The sequence below is a fragment of the Vicugna pacos genome, chromosome 12 (assembly GCF_048564905.1).
Source record: "Vicugna pacos chromosome 12, VicPac4, whole genome shotgun sequence".
Lineage (NCBI taxonomy): Eukaryota > Metazoa > Chordata > Mammalia > Artiodactyla > Camelidae > Vicugna > Vicugna pacos.
In genome coordinates this window covers 49,711,321-49,731,099 of record NC_132998.1, presented here as the reverse complement: position 1 = coordinate 49,731,099, position 19,779 = coordinate 49,711,321, and the positions used below count along the sequence as shown (strand labels likewise).

General features: G+C 37.2%; 1 protein-coding gene and 1 pseudogene across 2 annotated transcripts in view; both read left to right on the top strand.

Moving 5' to 3' along the window:
- GLIPR1L2 (GLIPR1 like 2) overlaps positions 1–19,779 on the top strand; it is a 41,910-nt gene that overhangs the window by 6,110 nt on the left and 16,021 nt on the right. For both annotated transcript variants that reach the window (XM_072973381.1, XM_006197936.4), the window contains exons 2-4: positions 1,264–1,509; positions 3,342–3,445; positions 15,156–15,241. In XM_072973381.1, coding sequence (XP_072829482.1) covers positions 1,264–1,509; positions 3,342–3,445; positions 15,156–15,241 — 436 coding nt within the window. The remainder of the gene's footprint in view (positions 1–1,263; positions 1,510–3,341; positions 3,446–15,155; positions 15,242–19,779) is intronic.
- LOC140700245 (MSL complex subunit 3-like) lies at positions 8,391–18,142 on the top strand (annotated as a pseudogene).

Genomic DNA, 19,779 nt, shown 5'->3' with positions numbered 1-19,779 from the left:
AAATCTGAAAGATCATTACTAGTGGACTGGTAACATTTATTGTATGCTAGCCATCCTATGAAATACTATGTAGAGTCTGTAAAAATTAGGTAGACCTAGTTGTGCTACTATGCAACCCTCTCTCTAAGTGAAAACTGCAAGTGGTTGGCCAGTAATATTCTGTATGGTATGATTAAAACAGGACAAGGACAAATATCACAAAACACTCACCTAAAGCATCCTAACTTCTATTTGAATGTGTGTGTCTATAGAGACAGAGAAATGTATACATAAAAATTTTTTTACAGTGATTACCTTTGGGGAGGGAAATAGTGTGGGGAGGGAGGGGATATTCTAAAAGGTTGATTTATTTTCTGTAATATATTTTCTGTAGTCATGTATAATCTATGAAATTATCTAAGAAAACTCTAAGGACATCTCAGTATTGTTTTTAAGAAATGTTTACTTACTTTCAGATATACTGTAACATAAATACTTGGCATGTTGGTTTTACAACTATTTTGTTGACTTTTCTATGTGTGTTGTTTTTGTTCTTGTCCTTTACTAAACAATGAACATAATGAGCCTCTAAATATAATAAAAGTACATATTTCTGGGTGTTTCCAGATTGCTAGCCAGGGAGCAGCATCTTGTGATATTTTCTCACATTTCTAGGAACATCTGTAAAACTTTTATAACATTTACCAACTACCACTGTGTGTTAAAATTATAATTATATGAATGTATATATACATACATGTATATATATATAATCCCAGAGTATTCTCCCAACAACAGTAAGCAACTAGAGATCAAAATTTATGTTGACTTTGTATTTTATTCCTTACAACAGTTTGCATATAATCATTGCTCAATAAATAGTTCTTAGATGAATAGTTTGAATTATCATATAAATATTTTGAATTATGTATAAAGGGCATGATATTAAAAATATACATTTTCTGAATAGACTACATGTAAGAGTATTATACAGTTCTGAACAAGCTACATGTAAAAGTACTATAATCATTTGCATCATTGAACAATCTGATTTTTTAATTACAAGTATATGCATAGGCCTTGTCTTCAAGAAATAGTTGTTTTATTTATGATTATCTCAAAAAACTTTCCCCCCCATATAAATTTCACAAACCAGACCCAAAAGCACAAAGTAAGAATTGTTTTCTTTAAATATAACTATGAGAACTCAAGGAGAATAATTTCGAGCACAAAAATGCCTCATTATTACTATTTTGTTTTCTTTACTTTTTGCATTTTTTTCAGACTTGGGATGTAGCCTTGTCACGGACTGCTAGAGCATGGGGGAAAAAATGTGTGTTTGAGCGTAACACTCATTTAGAAGAACTAAAAATGGCCCATCCTATATTTAATGGCATTGGTGAAAATATTTGGGTCGGCCCTGAAAATGAATTTACTGCAAGTATTGCTATCAGAAGTTGGTTTGCAGAGAGGAAAAAGTACAATTTTGAAAAGAATAGTTGCTCTGCTAACTGTTCTAATTATATACAGGTATGTAATTTTTATATTATTAATCCAGTAGACTCCTTAATTGCTTTAATACCAAGTTTTTATTGATTATGTTTCAATTTTATAAATCAAATCAAATGGTAAAATTATTACCTCTAATAGAATCAAACTCCTAATTAGTCTTAGATCTTCTAAATGTTTGTAATTCCTTCTATTATTTGAACCATGTGATTAAAACATTCTTTTAAATATAGCAAATTTAATCTCCATACCCAAAGATGAAAGGTGCTTTTCTAAAGTAATGCACACTAGAAAAGGAAGTAAAAAACCACCAAATAACAATTATTTTTAATTTATTGACTACAAACATAGCAAAAGACTTGATTTTTTTGCACAGGTCAATACACATACTACTAGATAACTAACTGATTAAAATATTTCAAGTGCAAATACATAATATTATTTTCCTGCCGCATGTCTAACAATCCACCCTTACACTATGTGCTCCAAAAATACTGAACTATTTTTTCTGTGCATACATTTATTATTTCACATATCACATTATTTTATAATCATCTATTTATCTGATACTGTACTAAGAGCAGGGAACTTGTCTTACCATATATTCTGAACACAACATGACATTATTTAGGTGTTCAATTAATATCTGTATTAGGAATCAAGAAGTTAGTGAATTAATTTCCAAGCTTATTTAAAAGGTGATTATTTTTCAAGCAGTAGACTCTGATATAGAACTTAAAATCTTGGAATTTTTGATGTTGAGCCCATGTCTTTCTGTTCCATCAAATGAATCATGTTTCAGACATTTTTTGATCAGTTCTTTCTTCTAGAAAGTTAGACTTGTTCTCTATTGTCTTGTTCATGTCAAACCTGGACTCCTTAATAAGACTTCAGTTCTCTGAGTAAACCAGCCATGTCTACTCCCTGACCTATACCTCTGTATTTTTTGCCTCCTTAATTTCAGTCTCCTAGACATTTTCATTGCCTGCATTTGACTTGTCTAACTGCAGTCCAACTGTTGCAGACATTCTATTCTCTATTCTTTGAATGCGTCACTATTTCTTTTGGAATCACACTCGTAAAATCACTAAGGCTTGGGATATAGAGAAACGGAAAACAAGTGGTTCCTCTCTCTCCTGCAGAGGTTAACAAAATGAGACAGGTATTGTTGTTCACTTGAAAATATTAAGAATATTAAAGCCATTCATAAATTTATGGAATATCTTTAATTATTCTCATATTTTTGCTCCAAGACCTGTTTTTCAAGACATTATTTTATAGGAACCAGCTCTTCTATTCACTTTTTTTTAATAGAAGGCTCAGACTCTGTTTTATTTTATAATGGAATTTCCTCAACAAAAGAAAAATGCTGATAGCATTTAATTACTTTCTGCCCTTGTATTGTTTTTTTTCCCCTTCTGTAATCTTACTGTCCCCTCTTTTTTCCTCTCTATTCACAACTTCCATTCTTCCAAAACTTTTCCTTCTCTTGTTTCCCCCTTCCTCTCTGCCAATAACCTAGAATTCTCAAATTCAACAAAAGATTGAAAGTTGATTCAGCAGGTGTGTCTTCTTTAGGCTCTAAAACATTATTCTGGATTCGTTTTTCTCAAAACTCTTTATCCTAAGAATACAGTTTTGGTAGAATCCGTTAAAGTGTTTCTCTGCATGCACTTGGAAATGCTTCCCTAAGTCCGTGATAATTCTCTACCTGCATCCAAATGAAGAATAATTCATATTCCTTGAATTGTTTGGTTAAAGGTTCTATGTGAATTGAATATACTCTTGTCTGTATTGTGACAGAGTAAATGTTTAGAATTAAATTTATGTTTTATTTAAAAATTTTGTTTTAGCTTGTTTGGGACAGGTCTTACAAAGTTGGTTGTGCTGTTACTCCATGTTCAAGAATTGGACATATTAAACATGCAGCACTTTTCATATGCAACTATGCACCAGGGTAAGTTACTTTAAATTTTTTAAAGAATATATAAATAAATTGGGAATTTTTCAAGGTTAAAGTTTTCTTACTTTCAACATATTCTTCTAAATGTCTTTGTGAACTATAAAAGAATTAAATGTAAGATACTAATTAAAGATTTTTAATTGAAATATTTTAAATTCTGTTATTAAATACATCATAATTTAGGCATATTGATTTTTCATATAGACTAGTGAAATACTACTAGCCAAAGGAATTTTAACTTTAGTATTATTTCACAATAGCTAGCTTAATTAACATGGGATTTAAATTATTTTCCAAAATAGTTTATTTCCATATTTATAATAAAACTCAAAAGAAAGTAAGATTAGGTGTGTTGAAATGTATGTTGTAAGAATTGTTTCAGGATTATATCAGTTTTATAACATGAAGGACACTTAAAGTTGACTATCCCCTAGAGGTTGCATTATTAATTGGGACTAGTCTTATACATAACAGGAATCATAATATCTTGGATTTGAAAGAGTACTTCAAAAGTCTTCTCGTCAAGCTATCCATTCGAAACTTGAATTCTTAACACTTACCATGTGATTGTTTACCTATACCTAAAAACTTTCCAATGATGAGAAATAACTCCCTTCTAAAATAGTCTCCATCTCTGCAGAACTTTGTTGGAAAGTCTCAAGTTTTCTTACAGGTCAATATGATACTATAAGTAATATTATTAAAACTTCTAATTAAGTGAGAAAATGTCTTAACCAACATGTCAAGAAAAATTGACTACATGCTAGGATTGAGAAGGAATTTCTTACAACTAAAATGCTTCTGGGACTAAACCAAAAGAGTGAAAGGAAAAAAAACCTCAAAATATTGATTACCAATTAATGGTTGTATTCACCCTAAATAGGGAAAACAACAGAACTATAATGTAAGTTGAATTAGATTCGGAAAGCCCCTTCCTAAATGGAAACTTTGCTGACTTTGAACACTGCCATGCAAAACAAGTTTGGAATGTAGAGTGACTGCAAAACTTTTTAGGCCTCCTTTCATTCCTACAGACTGGAAGCACTGGGATGATATCTATTACATGGAGAAACTTTTGAAAATTAGCTACTGATTCATACTGAAAATTCAAACAGAGAATTGGGCACTGACAGGGAGGAGGGAAGAGGTTCCTCTGGGGTTCTGGTCTTCATTTATGCACTCAGCAGCTATGTACAAGGCTCTGATCTGTCTACTAACAAGACCAAAAAAGACTGACCATATTTAGTTTATAATCTTGAAAGAGAGACAAATAATAAATAAATGAACACATGAAAAATAATAATTAATTAGATAATAAAATATGTCATATATCAAAGTGCAATAAGCAAATAGGGAATACCTAGTATGGAATATGGATAAGACAGTTGCAAAGAAGGTGGCATTTCAGGTGAAAACCAAAAGACTGAAGATGGCTAAAGAATATTTCAGGTAGAAGTAGTAAGAAGTAAGAATGAGTTTGCAAGTGTGAAAAATGAATGACTGTGGTTAGAGTTAGGAGTTGAGGTAGAGTTAGGTGGCAGCTAAACCAAATGAAATACCATAGGCCATGTTAAGGATTTGGGGATTTATTCTACATAATGGCAAAACCACTGAAAAGTTTTAAGCAAGTAAATGGCATGATTTCATCTATGTTTTGAAAAGAAAGCAAAGTATTACTCTTACTGTTGTGTCAATAACGGAGTATAGGAAAACACATGTACAAAGAGAAGGCAAGCACAGTTAGAAGATTGTTTCTGTAGTACAGGCTGGTATCTTGGATTAGGATTTTAGCATGTGGATTGGTTTTCTATTTTTGCATGATAAATTATCACAAACTTAGTGACTTTAAAGAGCAGCCACTTATTGTTAAAAGTCCAGGCACAATGTAGCTGCATTCTCTGTTCAGGGTCTCAAAGACCAAAGTCAAGGTGTTGACTGAGTTCTTATCTGGAGACTCGGGAAGAATCTACTTCCAAGCTCATTCAGGTTGTTAGCAGAATTCAGTTCCATGTGGTTCTAGGACTTGTGTCCCCACTTTTTTGCTGGCTCTCAGCCAGGGGTTGCTCTCAGCTGCCAGAGATTGCCCACATTTCTTGACACATGGCTCCCACCATCTTCATGTCAGCAAAGGCCTGTCAGGTCCTTCTCGCAATTCAAATCTCTGACTTCTCTCCTATGACCAGCTGGAGAAAACTCTCTGCTGTTAGAGTGCCCAAGTGATTGAGTCAGTCCCACCTGGATAATTTCCCTATTTTAAGGTCAATTGTGCCAAATAATATAACTTAATCATGGAAGTATAAAGTCCATTACATTATATTCACTGTCTTTGGAATTATGCAGAGCACATATACCAGGGATGGGAGATCTTGTGGTCTGTTTTAGAATTCTGCCTACTATACCAAGGAAATTGTGATGAAAGGTCAATTTCTGGATCTGTTATGAAGTGGGAGCTAAAAATACCAGTTGATGGGTTTGACTTTAGTGATAAGAGGAATGGAATATTTTAGGGTGATACCTACGTCTTTAGTCTGAACAACTGGGTGAATGATGATAACATTAACCAAGATAAGGAAGAAGATAAGAATATGAGTTTTATGTTCGCACACATTACGTAGAAATATAAACATGGGAAATATAAATGAATCATGAAAAGAAACTAGCTATATGATGGTCTGGGATAGGTTTTTGGATAAAGGAAACTGCTGCTGTAAGATCCTGATGTAGAAATGAGTCACAGTTCTGAATGAGATCACCTTATGAAAGAATGAATATGGAGGCTGAGTTTAAGGACTAAGTCCTAGAGCACTACAGTATTTTAACTTCTGGTAAAGGAGCTAACAAAAGAGAATGATGAGACTAGCAAAATAAGAGAGAAACCAAAACAATGGTGGTAAGGGTACTTGGAAGCCAAGTGAAGAACATGAGTCAAAATGCCAAAATGGTTAACTGTAGGAGATGCGTCTGAAAGAAGGAAAAAAAAAATGAGGAAGGAAAGATGACATTTCCATTTGATAAGCTGAAGGCATTTGGTGACCTTAATAACAGTGAATGCAGGGGTATCCCATGACTATAGTGATATGACGAAGCTACTGGTTGTTAAGGATTACACTTCTTTCCACCCACCTGTCCCATAGGCTTCTTTGTCTTGAAATTTCTATCAACCATTTTTTCTTTGATACAAACATTGCCAAGTCTACCTGTGAAAGATCTAGGTTGGCACATATATTAGTCAACTAAGGCCAAGTTTTATTTGATACATACTCAAAACAGGCAGTCATAGCTATCTTTCTTAAAAATAGTTGGTAGAAAAATCAATTCATCATAGTACTATAAAATATTTGGTAGAAATGAAAATAAGAAAGCCAAATTGAAAATTAGAATGTGTAGTGGACTGAATGGTTGCCACCCAAACGATATATCCAGGGCCTAATTCACAGAATCTGTGAATATTAACATACATGGCAAGAATGACTAATGCCTTATATGGCAAAAGGTGTGTTTAAAATAAAAATCTTGAGAGGAGGAGCTTATCTTAGATTATTCAGGTGGGACCTAAAGGCAATTACTTGTATCCTCATAAGAGAGAGGGAGAGGGAGATTGAGCACTAGACACACAGAAGAAAAGGAGGCAATGTGACTATGGAGGAAGAGGTTGGAATGATATTTTCACAGACCAGAGAACTCTCTCTCTGAGCCTTTGGAGGGAGCACAGTCCTGCCAACACCTTGATTTTGGACTTCAGGCCTCCAGAATTGAGAGAACAAATTTCTGTTGTGATCAACAGCATGTGCTCCACCACTGAGTTATACCCAGACCCCAGTTATCTTAATCTTTACATAGGTATCCCTACAGATTCTTTTATTTTCTTTTGATGATTATTTTCTTTTCTTTGATTATTTCTGATTCATTAATTGTCTGTTCTTTAGAAACACTAATTTATAAATTTATCTTCTCTACATGGTTCCTTTCTTCTTTCATATATAGTTTTTCGTCTATTCTTCATCTGTATTCTGAGAGAATTTTTCAAGTTTCGAGATTGTTGGTATTGTTTTTGTTGCCAAATCTGTTATTTCTTCCATTCTGTATCAGATTCCTGTGACTACTTTAACAAATTGCCACAAACTGAATAGTTTAAAACAACAGAAATTAAGAAACCAATGACTCCAGTAGTAGGGGACTAAGCAATTAATTTACTGTGCATTATTGTGTAACCATTAAAAAGACTGATATCTTTCCCTATGTACCAATATGGAAAAAGTCTCACTTGTTAGGTGAAAATGTAGGATATAGAAGGTCTTTGTATTATAACAAGTGCTATTACCAGAAAATGTAGTGATTCTATAAGGTAGAAATGAGAAATTTCAGTTTAGTGGGTAGCTCTGCTCCACCAATCATTCAAAGACCCAGGTTCCTCCCGTTTTGTTTCTTCACCATCCCTTGGGAGCGATGTCTTTGTCTGAATGATCAAATCCAGCCCACAAATATGAACTAGCTCAAGCTCAGAGTAAGGGGAAAGAAAGACGTTGGCAGCATGGATACTAGGTGGGAAGTGGTGCACATCAATGCTGCTGCCATTCCATTGAATATACTATTGATCACATGGTTATATCTAAGTTGCAGGAGAAGTTGGGAAATGTACTGAGACTAGCCCTTAATGTGCCAAGCTAAAATATTGTTACTGCAGCATTTCAAGAGGTATTTAAATTGACAGCTAGCAGTCTCCATCACAAGTATATAATTCCTGAGAATTTTTGTGAAAAACTTTTTTGTAGAAAGAATCATAAGAAGCTGTTAACAGAAGTTATCTCTGGGGAGACAGATGAAAGTGGAGGATGGAGACATTTTCCCCCTTTAAGAGTTCCCTTTTCTGACACCCCCCCCCCCGCCCCCGCGAGCGCTCCATCCGCCCCAGAGCCTCGCCCTCTGCCACTATGAGGAAATGAGCGCGAGCGAGGGCATGAAATTTAAGTTCCACTCGGGAGAACGTGCTGTGCTTCGAGCCTGACGCCAGCAAGTCGCGAGTGCTGCACGATGCCAAGGTTGTTGATGTTATTGTAGGGAAAGACGAAAAAGGCAGAAAGATCCCAGAATATCTGATCCATTTTAATGGTTGGAACAGAAGCTGGGAGAGATGGGCAGCTGAAGATCATGTCCTTTGTGACACCGACGAAAATCAGAGATTACAGCGTAAACTGGCAAGAAAAGCTGTAGCTCGCCTCAAGCACAGGAAGAAAGAGGAAGCGCTACCAGTTGCCTGGTGTAGACTCTGTCTTAAAAAGCCTCCCCGCTGAAGAAAAAGATGAAAATGATGAAAACTCAATAAACAGTTCCTCTGATGACAGTGGTGAAGAAAAGGATGGAGAAATAAGTGAAGAAGGTGATATTGAAGAGAAGACTGAAGTAAGGGAAGAACCAGAGCTGCACGCCAAAAGGGAAATGGAAGAAAGAACACTATAGAAATCCCTGAAGTTCTGAAGAAGCAGCTTGAGGACGGTTGTTACTATATCAACAGGAGGAAACGGTTAGTGAAACTTCCGTGCCGGACCCACATCATCATGATTTCGGAATCTTACGTGAAGCATTTTGCTATCCGTGCAGCCTTTTCAGCCAGTGAGAGGCCTCGTCACCATCACGCTATGCCACACGCCAACATGAACGTACATTATATCCCAGCAGAAAAGAACGTTGACCTTTCTAAGGAGATGGTGGATGGATTAAGAATAACCTTTAATTACACTCTCCATTGGTTTTGCTCTATCCATACGAACAAGCTCAGTGTAAAAAGGTGACTTCATCCAATTTTTTTTTCTTCCGATTAAGGAAAGTACCACCAACACTAATAGGAACCTGGAGGAGCTCTCTGCAAGCCCGCGTTTGTTGACTCCACCCACACCACAGCCCACAGAGAGCCAGCCAGCCGCAGGTGGACCAGCTACCCCCGAAGGACGCAAAGCCGAGCCGGAAGCCCTGCAGCCTCCGAGGCGGTCCACGTGCCACTCTGCCAGCTGTGAGTGGCAGTCTGAGAGCAGCGCCTCGCCTCAGCCCGGGCGCCGGCAGCAGGACACGTCCACCGGCATGCCCAAGCTGTTCCTGCACCTGGAGAGGAAGACACCTGTACATAGCAGATCATCCTCGCCTGTTCCTCTGACCCCCAGCAAGGAAGGGAGTACCGTGTTTGCTGGCTTTGAAGGCAGAAGGACTAATGAAATAAATGGGGTCCTCTCCTGGAAACTTGTACCCGACAGTTACCCACCAGCTGACCAGCCACCTCCTCCACCATCTTACGTTTATGGGGCTCAACACTTGCTGCTATTGTTCGTGAAACTTCCGGAAATCCTTAGAGAGAGGTCCTTTTCTGAGAAGAATCTGAAGGCTTTACTGAAGCACTTTGATCTCTTTCTGAGATTTTTAGCAGAATACCATGACGACTTCTCCCCAGAGTCTGCCTGTGTTGCAGCCTGTGAGGCGCGCTGCAGCACGAAGAACCCCGGAGCGATTTATAAAGGTGTTGATAATTAGTGGTTCTGGAAGAACAGCTTTTCTATCTAGCTTTGTGTTCTAAGTTCCCAGTGAAGAACTAGGGAGTTGGTGGGCCTTCTTTACAGAGTGGATGCTACACCACTCTCAGGGGGCTCTGGCAGAGGCAGACCCGTTTATTTGAGTTGCTTACCAACTGTAGTTATTTCTGTTAAGGATTACTTCTTAGGTGCCTGAACAGCTTCTGACATTTGACCCTTGCAGTGGTACATGTCATCGTGATGGCAGGAGGAGAGCAGCTGTGTTCATAGTGAAACGTTCATCACAGTGTGCATAGGTTGGGCTGTTTCAGTAGACGTTGGAGCTATTTGTTAGTGATAACCACATTTTTTTTTTAGTTATTTGTTAGCATTAAACAAAATTGTTCTGAAAACTGTCTTCATTCTTACGATGAGGCTGAGCAACTGCCGAACAAATTTTAGTTTTGCTTGGAAACCACAAAGTAGTCCCAGAATATTTTAGAAGGAATTCATGTTGATGGCAAAAGAAAATTTGCAGCTATACATTTGCTTGTTACACTTCCTTTTCCTTAAAACCTTATTTTTGATGAATTAAATAAAGCAGTGCCTGAATGTTTGAGATTTTACAGCCTTACTTGGTTGTGTAATGTTACGGTTTCTTTTCTGTAAAATGTTATTTTTGGTGATCTAAATAAATCATTGCCCATCTTGTTGGGGGGGAAAAAAGAGTTCATTTTCTGCTTCCTCCTTTCTACCATATGCTTACTTACAAATATTATATATGTATTACTTTTGTTTATCTTATACATGAGCAAGGGATATTTGGATTGAGATGGGAGAAGTATTTAAGACATTTCAGACATCTTGAGGGGTTTGAAAAACAGGATTTGTAGGTCATTGTGTTAAGTAATGAGAGAGAAGAAATAGTCAAGGGAAATTTTCAAGTTTATGACTCAGGCATAAAGGTATTGGCATTAACTGCAAAGAGGGACACTGAACCTTTTGGGAAGGAAGATGATGAGTTCCATTTTGAACATAATGAAGTGGAGCTGGCTGTGAAATACTCACTTTGAGATGGTTAGTAAGCAGGTGGTTATATAGATCAGAAGCTCATGAGTGAGGATGGCATAGAACAAATATTTGGAGTGCCAGAATACATAGATAATTTAAATCATGGGACTTGATGAGATTGCTTATTTAACAAGAGAATCTAGAAGAGAAGAGGGCCTGTGGAATGTTGTGCCAACACTTACAGGCAGTTAGTAGAAGATACAGTGGGACATGTAACCTAAGAAAAATGGCCAGGCAGGTAGAAGAAACAAAAGAGCATGGTGTCATAGAAGGCGTGGGAGATAGAATGTTTTTCAAAGGAAGAAGTTGTCCAAAATTTCAAATTCTAAGAGGTCAAGCAAATTCAGGACTTAAAAATATCAGATTTAAAGAGCAGTTCGTTGATCAACGCAGGAGAAGCCATTTCTGTGGAGTAGAGGAAACTGATAACAGATTGGAATGAGTTGAGGACTGTTGCTGTTTCTGTTTTGTTTTGTTTTTAAAATGGGAAAGATGTGAGCATATTTAAATATTGAAATGAAGGATCTAATACAGAATGAAAGTAATCCTTTATAAAGAATAAAGGCAGGGTGTATGTAAAGATACAAGTCCCTGAGAAGATGGAAGTGTACAAAAGTGATTAGCCTTAGGAAGAACGAGGAGCAGTTCTCCGGCTGTTTTAGAAAGGAAGAAAAGAGAGGGTAGGTGTATTTGTCATATTTAGTGACAAAATATTTCTCAAGTTTCAGTCTAAGGACCATTATGTTTCTCTGTGATGTAGAATAGATCATGTCTTGAGAATAAAAGGGGAGACGGTGAAACTGGAATTTTGAGGACTGGGAAGATTTGAAATAGTTATTATAGAAAATGAGAGAGGAAGCTAATTGGAGAATGATAGACATATTCTTTACCTAGTTTAATGGTTTTCCTCCAGCAGCCCTGAAGCAGACACAGAGCATGCAAACAGTAAGATGCCTTCATTTCTTCCAGTGCTGTCAGGTTTCTGTCAGATGCATGTAAAGGAAAACAGTGCAAGAGAGTTCCAGGGCTGAAACTAGACAGTATGCAAAGCAATGGACCTAGGCTGGAGTGAGAGGAGACAACACGATGGATGGGGAGAAAATGGGAGGGAAAGTAGACTTGTGGAACCAGTGTGATTAATGGACAAGTGTAACAGGAGTAAAAGGAGTTAGCAACCTGGGAGGAGAGGAGGTTGCGGTCAGTGAGAGGAATGTGCGATTTTGAGTTCAGAAGTGGAGCGGTTCTAGGAGATAACAAGAGTGTGGCTACAGAAGTGACACTTATGGCATACTGGGAAGTTCTGTGATGATGAAGGCATTCGGTAACATAGAGACCAAGTTACTGGATGAATTATCCATAAGCATATTGTAATCATCTAGGTCCCAAGTTTGTAGACAATGGCACAATTTTGACTGAAAAGAAAAATGGTGAGGCAGATACCAGAGTGAATAAGGAGGCATGATCAGAAGGAAGACGGTATCTTGAGGAGGATCAGAGGATGGAACAGCTGAGTAATATCAGCCTCAAAGGAGCTTTACTGGTGTTTAACTGTGATCCCTAATCCTTTAGGTGCAAGATGTGGAAGTGAAGGGAGGGGATGTGACCAACTGATTTTTACGGAAAGTGATATAAAGTGAGATAGCTTTGCACATACAGGGATAATTTGAGGCAGAAAACAAAAGGATCCATGCCTTCTTTAATCTTGAATAGGTCCAAAAAGTAGCCATGGAGTTTTCGGCAAAAACAAATATATAGATGTATCAGAAGGAGAGCCAGACTGAATCCCTAAAAAGTAATCTCCTTTGCTGCTTATTGCACTGTATTTTTCTCTAGCTTATTGGGACATGTAATTTAAGTCTGGTTGGAGAACCTGTAGATGTCCAGATGTGAACCAGAAGCCAGCACCATGGTATTTCTCAGTGGTATATGGAGGTAGTAAAAGTGGGAAAAGTTACTGTAGGTGGCTTATTCTGGTAGTGTAGGATGGAAAAATCAACATCTGTTTGATGTACTCTGGCCATCGTTCTATGGACAATAGACAGACTATGTGAGTCTGCACTTGGAGAACTTTGAAAAGAAGAATCTACCTGCAAATTGTAATTGCTAGTTATCCATTCATGGAGGTAGATTACCGCCTTCATGAACAGACTGGCAAGCAATGAAAGTTTCCATCACCACAGAGTTGTGTTCCCACTCTGGAACAGTGTACACCTATTACAAAATCTGAATGGTGGTCTTCTGCTGGACTTAGGGTTTGACATGGGAGTAGTTACCCATCAGGCCACCCAGGCACATGCCCTTATCCACGGCCTGGACATGTGTTCTCTAGGTGGCACTGTACTGAATATATGGCCAGATGTGAGTCTAAGAAAAGTTCCAGAAAACAACATTCAGAGTCACAACTTGGTCTCAACAAACCACTGGGTTTCTTCTTGGAAAAGGCGAATCCCTAAAGATAGAGAATATTATCTGTTTCTTCAGGCACTGCCAGGGCACTTGTGAGATTTCAGTGGATTTTGCTAGATATAGATACTTACATGTTGTTTCCTCCTAATCCAGCCCAATAATTCCAATTGCAGTTGTGGAAGTATAGATTCAGACTCAAGTTGCTCTAAGTTAAGCTTTTTAGGAACTCAGAACAAGAGGAAGATTAACATGAGAGAGTATTTGCTTGGCATTTCTGGCTACCTAATACAAATAGTTAAGTAAAATAGTTACATAAAATTCGTATCTTTGAAAAAGAGGGCCCGTTGTATTCTAGCACAGTGTGAATTTGTGTATTATGATTAATTAATGTATTTCTTTATATATTTACTTGTTTACTTGCCTTTCCAGAGTTATTCCAGGCCTCAGTTATCAGACATTATGATCACAGGGTGACTGGCCTATGCTCTGGGTTTTAAAGGCGGCCTTTATACTGAGTAGCTTTTTTGCATAGGTGCAGAGCAGAGGTCCTCCATCCCTGGGGTCTTAAGACAGGCTGAGTTCACTTTTGTGTTGGAGGCATCCGTTTCAGTGATAAAGTGTTAGTGCAGCAAAAGTAGAAGAGTGTACAGGTCAAGGTGACTGAATCAATTCTTGAATTTCTTGAAGGCTAACGTTCTGGCTGAGATCTAAACAAAATTCAGTTCCTCCTTGAAATGATTTGATTATGGAACAGTGAAATTAGAGAGTGATATATGATCTGCAAATAACAGATCTCTGTATATGCATGAAGGACTTGAAAGCTTGCTGATTGAGGGTATCACATACCTTTTTGGATATCACCAAAAACTTCTAAGATATGACTCAGAAATTTGATGTTGTGGTGTTTTGAATATGTATTTCTAAGGTTTGACCATTCTTCCAGATGACCCAGAGAGGCTTAACCAGGGACTTAATGCCTAATGTTTGTTTTTATAGTTTACACCTATACAGTGAGTAAATAGCAGTCTTATTTAAATAACCATGATCAATGACCCTCCCCTCTCTCAAAAATATCTTTTCCCTACCTATCTTCTCTTTCTTATTCTAGATTTTTAAAATAAGCTTCCCAATTCATATCTATTTTGAGACTTCTTTTCCTAACTTAGCTCTGGGCAATTGATGTAATAATTTCTTACTTCTCCCCTGTGCTCTGTACAGTGGATTAAAACAGCTTTGTAAAATCCCATTTACATGTATTTGCTTGTTTATATACTTATGTATTTTTCATGTAGACCTCAAAATAGTCCATGCAGCTAGGTTTTTGAAACAATAGGCATTTCAGGATTTTGCAAACACTTTAGAAAATTAATATATCATTTCTGTATCTTTTTATACAGTTGTGCCAACCAAAAAGCAATTAATTATAAAACATTCTTTAACATCCATTTTTAAAGGAAACTTTTGCTACAAACTAAAATAAAAGAAGCTTTAAAACTCGCTCATATTTAAATTACAATACTTTGTTTCAAAGTCTTGGGGAATTCATTTCAGAAGACTTTTCTGGGGGAAAAAAGAGGCAGAAGATGGCATGTCTAATTTAAGTACTTCCTTGAGTCCATTTTTTAAAATTAAATAACTTTTATAAATTAACTAAATATTGGTAACCATATTATTTAAACCACGTAAAGTTTGAAATTTTTTCTAACTAAACGTTTTCTGCTTTTTTGTAGAGGAGCTCTGGAGAGAAGGCCTTATATACGAGGAGTAATTTGTTCTCATTGTGGCAGCCATGACAGATGCACAGATTTCCTATGCAGTAAGATAAAGAGAATAACTGAAACATGAGAAAATCCATAATGCACTGGATGGCAGGAACATGAAGTGGTGAACGCGAGTCTTTCATTGTCACGTTAATATTGTTCCTTTGATCAGAATGGTATCGTTAAATTGTCAAAGGTGGTAGCAAATAGTATTGTCTTTAGACTTTTCTAAACTGTGCAGCCTGTTTTGCCCTCTCTTACCTCTATTCCTGCCCCTAAGGACATACTAGAATGTCTGAAAGAAGGAATGAGAACTAACGGTTGTTTATACCCTGAAAAAGCTTCACAGTTAATTCTTCAAATAGCAGCCAGTTTGAGAATGACTGCTCTAAAGGATGGGATATTCCAAAACATCCTTAAAGAGAAAAGAAGTAAAGTAGCAAACGTTTGATAACCTTTTATTTTAAATTTTTCCCCCAAGAACATTCAAAAGATAAAAGCTGAAAATATGTTTAATTAAATTCTTCTTTTAGTTTTTCCAAACACGAGAGCATGTAATCCAAAAGGAGAACTCTACCCTGAATATATGATGCTTAGAGGAGTGTGGTAGAGGCGTATTATGCTTTTGTGTTGAAGAAACTAGTGAACAATTTCATTATAATGCCACAGCTGGGGTGAATGTATTGTAACATTTCTTCCCTCGCTTCACTTGAATTGAGATGCAAAGTCTTGCTCTTCCTTTTCCTCTTTTCTTTCACTTCCTGAAAAGTTCAGTCCTAAAGCCATTAGGTAGGTCAGAAAAAGATAGGCACCCACACAGAGGGCATCCAGATGTGACATGTTAGAACCTAAGCAAGATGACAAGGGATCCACACGTGATGCCGTGGGCGTGGGGAGACAGCCCAAGCAGGGTGAGAACAGTGTCTGCAGGGGGTCTGGCCTTAAATGGGAAGTTAGAGCCCTCATGGAGTGAGGCAAGTGTCCATGCATGAGGTCAGGCTTGGGGTATCAGACAGATCACGATAAAGGGATGTTCGGGTGGGGGTGACTCAGTGTGTGGTATCAGAGTCCAAGCGAGGTGCAGAGAACATCCACATGGGGTGGGAGGGAGAAGCCTGACATAGAGCATCAGGGTCTGAGCAGGTGAGGAAGGCATCCATGGCGGTATGGTCTGAAACGCTGCTGGAGCCCAAGCAGAATGAGGAGAGGATTCATATATAGGGGTGGCTTGGAGAGAGGTATTAAAAACTAAGCAGATAAGGGGGCATCCATATTTTAGGGTAACCTCAGATGAAGTGTCAGAGTCCAAACTGGGTGAGATGGCTTGGCATGTAGGGTAAGAAGGGAATCTACACTTTGGAGAAGCCCAAAGCTAGGTTTCAGAGTCTGAGCAGGGTGGGAGGGGTGTCCAAGTGGAGGATCAGACTGAAGATTGACAGATTAAATATAGGGCACCCAGTTAAATTTGAATTTTAGATAAAACATATTTTTAAAATATTGCATAGGATGTATTTATACCAAAAAGGATTTGTTGTTTTCTGAAACTTGAATATAACAAAGCATCCTATATTTTTATTTGCTAAACCTGGCAACTCTACCACCCTGATGTGGAGTGTCAGAGCCCAAGCAGGACAAAGAGGGCACCCATGTAGGGGAGGGAGCAGAAGCTGTGATGGGTGATTGGAACCATGCTGGAGGTTTGATCAAATATGTAAATAGATTAAGGATAATGGAGCTGGTTTTTCTCACTGTCAGAGAATGGAGTACAAATATGCAAAGGAAGAAAACAAGCATGAATCTTGTGGTGATGATTTGGAATTAGAGGTACTGAAACTTAAAGGTTTCAGTAAATATAAACATAGATGTGAACATTTGTATATGTACGTATCTACATACATATATTCCCTAGCTCTGAGATGACCTTGGAACAGTGCCTCCCTGCAAGCAATGAGCACAACTAGCACCCAGAAGATGTTGGTTCCTAAATTCTAGTCTGCACTAAAGGGAACCAGGCTCATTGGAGAAAGGTCAGATTCCAGGGCTGGGGGAGGGGAAATATAAGATAAACCCAGAACGTCTTTTCGTCCTTGAAAGCAAAGAAGTGCTCAAAGAGTAATGCGGACATGTGACAAAAAGGACAGACAAGGGCATAAAAGCCATCTTAAAGGGCTCTTACTGGTCCAATCTGGGACAGTTTGACCACCAAAATAATGATACTAGCAGTCAATTACAACTCATTGGATAAAACTGGAAACTATGACTCATACTGGTATAAATTAATAAATGAATAAATTAAATGTTTGATGAAGAACAGTGTATTCACATAGTTCTGAAGTAACTCCCCACAGAAATACTTAATTACTAAGGGGAAAGAGTAACTTACCAATGGATTAGCCTGGTGGACACAACCTGATAAAATGATCAAACTGGTCATCACCAGTAACAGGAAATACCAGATCTGAAACCCTGCACCACCTGAGAGGCTACAACAAGAAGAGCACAGCATCACTTCTGTGGTGTTCCTACCAAAGATGCACAACCTAATCCAACCTCAGGGAAGCATCAACAAGCCGAAACTGCAGATTTGTTTAAAAAACTGAGGATTTCTCTACAAAATAATGGGCTTATTACCTTCACAAATGTCAAGATCCTGAATGTCAAATTGAGAATGAAGAACTGTCCCAGACCAATGAAAATAGACATGAAAACCAAATGTAATACATGATTCTGAACATGAGTTTTCTGCTATAAAGGACACTGTTGGCACAAGTGGCAAAAACTGAGTTCTACGGATTAGATGGTAGAAGCAATGTTAATGTCATGATTTTGATGGTTGTATTATGGTTACACAGAAGAATGTCCTTGTTTGTAAGAAATATTAAGTACCCTGGGATAATGAGGTGTCATATTGGCAACTTGCATTAAAACAGTTCAAAATAAAAGTTATTTGTACTGTATTGCAACTTTTTTGTAAGTTAAAATTCTTTTTAGATTTTTTTAAAGTTTCAAAAAAAAAGTACAAAATCTAAGGAAAGCAAATCAGTTTGAAGTTTTCTGTTACAGTTCAGAGGAGAGATTAGGTTCATTTTGGGATATTTGTAAGATAAATAAAGAGACAAATTTGATTAGTGTTTATGGAGTAAAATTAGCAAGTCTTGGAGACTAACTTGATATGGTAATTAGGAAAAGGAAGAATCTAATATAAATACCAGGTTTGTGGTTTGGGTGGCTAATGGAGCAAGTTATTGAGATATGAATTATGTGAAGAAAGGAAGCTATGGAAAACAGTGGGTTCAGCTTTGATCATTATTAGCTTTAAATCCCTGTTTACCATCTGAGAGATAAAACTAGTAAATTTAAGCTACCGATCAGGGCTGTATCTCAGAATCATTAACATATAGATAAGACTAAAAATGTGGAAAAAGAAAGAACTCGCTCAGTTAAAACACGCTCAAGTACAAGGAGAGAAGAATAGTACACCAAGAATAGAATCCTAAGACAGGAAAAAAAAACCCAGTGAGAAATACCGAAAGAGAATGGAGGAAACAGCAGGAGAGGAACAAGAAGAGGGTACCTTATGGCACCGTTTCGTTAAAATATGCTGACTGAATTGACAATATGAAGATCACTAGGGAACTGAAAGAGGTTTCAGAGGAATAGTTAGGGTAACAACCAGATTTCTAGGGGTTGAAAGTGAATATAAAATGAAGAAATAGAAAAACCTAGGGCAATATCACTCTGTCAAAAGATATGGTTGAGGAACCTCCAGTTTAAAATAGCATCTAACCAGTAGGTTCCAACAAATCTTCTCCTGGTTCTCCATTAAAATGCCAATAAAAACTCTTTCATTTCACTCATCAACAAATATTTATTTCGTAGTAAATGTGTGCAGATATTGCACCCCGCAAGGGGATAAAATGAAAAGGAGAGAGCACATTTCCTCTTTGAACTTACAGTCTAAGAAGATAGGCAATTAAAATAAGAAATGATATTATAAAGTAAAAAACTATTATTTTAAAATGTTTTTATTTAAAGTTCTATGAGTTTTAATATATATATAGATTCAAGTTATCTCACCACTCCAGATACAAAACAGTTCGATCACACCAGAAAAACGCTCCCTTGTGTTATCCCTTTATAGCCACACTTTCCTTCCACTGCTAATTCTGGCAAGATCCAAGCTGTTTTCACTGTTTTTGTTTTGTCTTTCTGAGAATGTCATTTGAATGGAATCATATAGTTTGTAACCTTTGAAGACTGGCTTCTTTTGTTCACACGATCCTTTGCGATTCATCCAAGTTATTGTATATATTGATAGTTCATTCTTTCCTTGCTGAGTAGTATTCCATTACAAAGATGTACCACAGTCTGTTGATCCATTCACTCATTGAAACACATCTGAGCTCTTTCCAGTTTTGGGCGATTGTGAACAGAGATCCTATAAACATTTGTGTGGATGTTTTTCCTTCTCTAGGGTAAATACTCAGAAATGAGACTGCTGGATCTTATGGCAAACATGTGTTGAACATTGTACATAAATGCCAAATTTGTTTCCACAATGGTTGTACCATTTCTCATTCCCACCAGCAATGCG